Consider the following 1,482-nt stretch of genomic DNA (forward strand, 5'->3'; position numbering starts at 1 on the left):
CAGAATGAATTATCTTTCATGACACTCTTACACTTTGCTGACGATCGATGCGTCCAAGCGCAATGCGTCAGGAATGAACTGCTGTCCTTGAACCCAACGAATTTCCAATCTTGGAGGAGTGGGTGGAACCCAAACATCGGAATGAAAGAATGCAACTGATAAATATGGATTGCATCTGTTATAAACTAGGATTAAAATAAAGCCATGGATAAGTAGTCCAACAGGCGATTAGGTCAGACGTGCTAATTGAGCATCCATGATGAATAATATCATTACTCGATTGAGCATTATTGTATTCAGACTAATGGCGATTGTGTGAAAAGCAGATTAAATGAGATTCCGCATATTACATTGTTTTCTATATACAGACTCTCGCAATGGCATATACATATGATAGAATGTGTATGGATGGGATAATGTAAGGGCAAATGGATATCTGCTCGGGCTATCCGTAAGTTTTATTTGTCGTCAGCAAGTGTAATCATTGAGCTAATGGCATTTATCTCGCACAGGCGCAGTAACTATCCAGAATGGCCACGATTCCACCCTCACAATCAGTTATAAATTACGTTATCAGAATGTTCATTCATTGAATGAATCACATGAGTCGATCTTACCGATTGAAATTATTTTTATGATGATTAATTAATTAGACGATATTTTTTTGTTTCAGGATGACCCAAAACTATTGAAAGTTGGTGATAAGAAATTATGGATCAATGATCCAAACAGTAAGTGATATATTTTGAGTAAAAGGGAAATTCTTGCGCGGAATTAATGACTTGAATGAAAATTAATGATGATTATCAAAAAAATACAGATAAAATCGTCAATAAGGAATTGTTAAACCTCGATAATTTATATATATCGGATGTATCATTGGAACGATGAGTAAATATAAAAGTATACATTGGTTTTTAGGTGAATTATGTCGCCCTCTCAACTGTAAAAAAAAAGAGCTTTGTTTGCTGGAAGATACATTTACTGCGGTTTGCGTATCAAAAAAAGAACTTTATAAATCTGGGTGAGTAAAATCCATTATTAAAATTTCTTAATTTTCCTTCTAGCTTGATGGTTTAATTGAACAATATAAATGAGGAATAATATGCATTATAATTGAAAAACATCAATAGCTACTTGCCACTATTAATGAAGTTCTCATGACATTTTATTATTCCAGAGACATTGTTGTGCCGAAATTTCGGAGTAATCAGCAGAGGAACATCCAGAGTGATAATTCAATTGAAAGTGAAGACGACGACGCATTTTTCGACTCTGAAGACGATGATGAGGATCAAGATGAGTCCAAGTACTCAATTAATTAAATTATTTTTATATTTGGATGAATGGCATACATTACTCCTGACAAATTAATTAAACGAACTTTCAAGTTTACACTTTTCTTTAATTGATGATTTTACGCACTATGACCCTGTACTCAAATTATTTGGATTTGTTAATGATCATTGTAGACATTTTCTC

The 1,482-nt window shown here is 33.5% G+C and overlaps 1 protein-coding gene across 1 annotated transcript; it reads left to right on the forward strand.

The window, feature by feature from the left end:
• The first annotated feature begins 117 nt into the window (after positions 1-117).
• Positions 118-1,476, forward strand: LOC105272928 (uncharacterized). Its single transcript, XM_011315161.1, has 4 exons — positions 118-451; positions 674-731; positions 922-1,024; positions 1,181-1,476. The coding sequence occupies exons 2-4, from the start codon at positions 720-722 to the stop codon at positions 1,372-1,374; spliced, it is 309 nt and encodes a 102-aa protein (XP_011313463.1). The 5' UTR covers positions 118-451; positions 674-719; the 3' UTR covers positions 1,375-1,476.
• The last annotated feature ends 6 nt before the right edge of the window (positions 1,477-1,482 follow it).

The sequence above is a fragment of the Fopius arisanus genome, unplaced genomic scaffold (assembly GCF_000806365.1).
Source record: "Fopius arisanus strain USDA-PBARC FA_bdor unplaced genomic scaffold, ASM80636v1 scaffold00431, whole genome shotgun sequence".
Taxonomy (NCBI): domain Eukaryota; kingdom Metazoa; phylum Arthropoda; class Insecta; order Hymenoptera; family Braconidae; genus Fopius; species Fopius arisanus.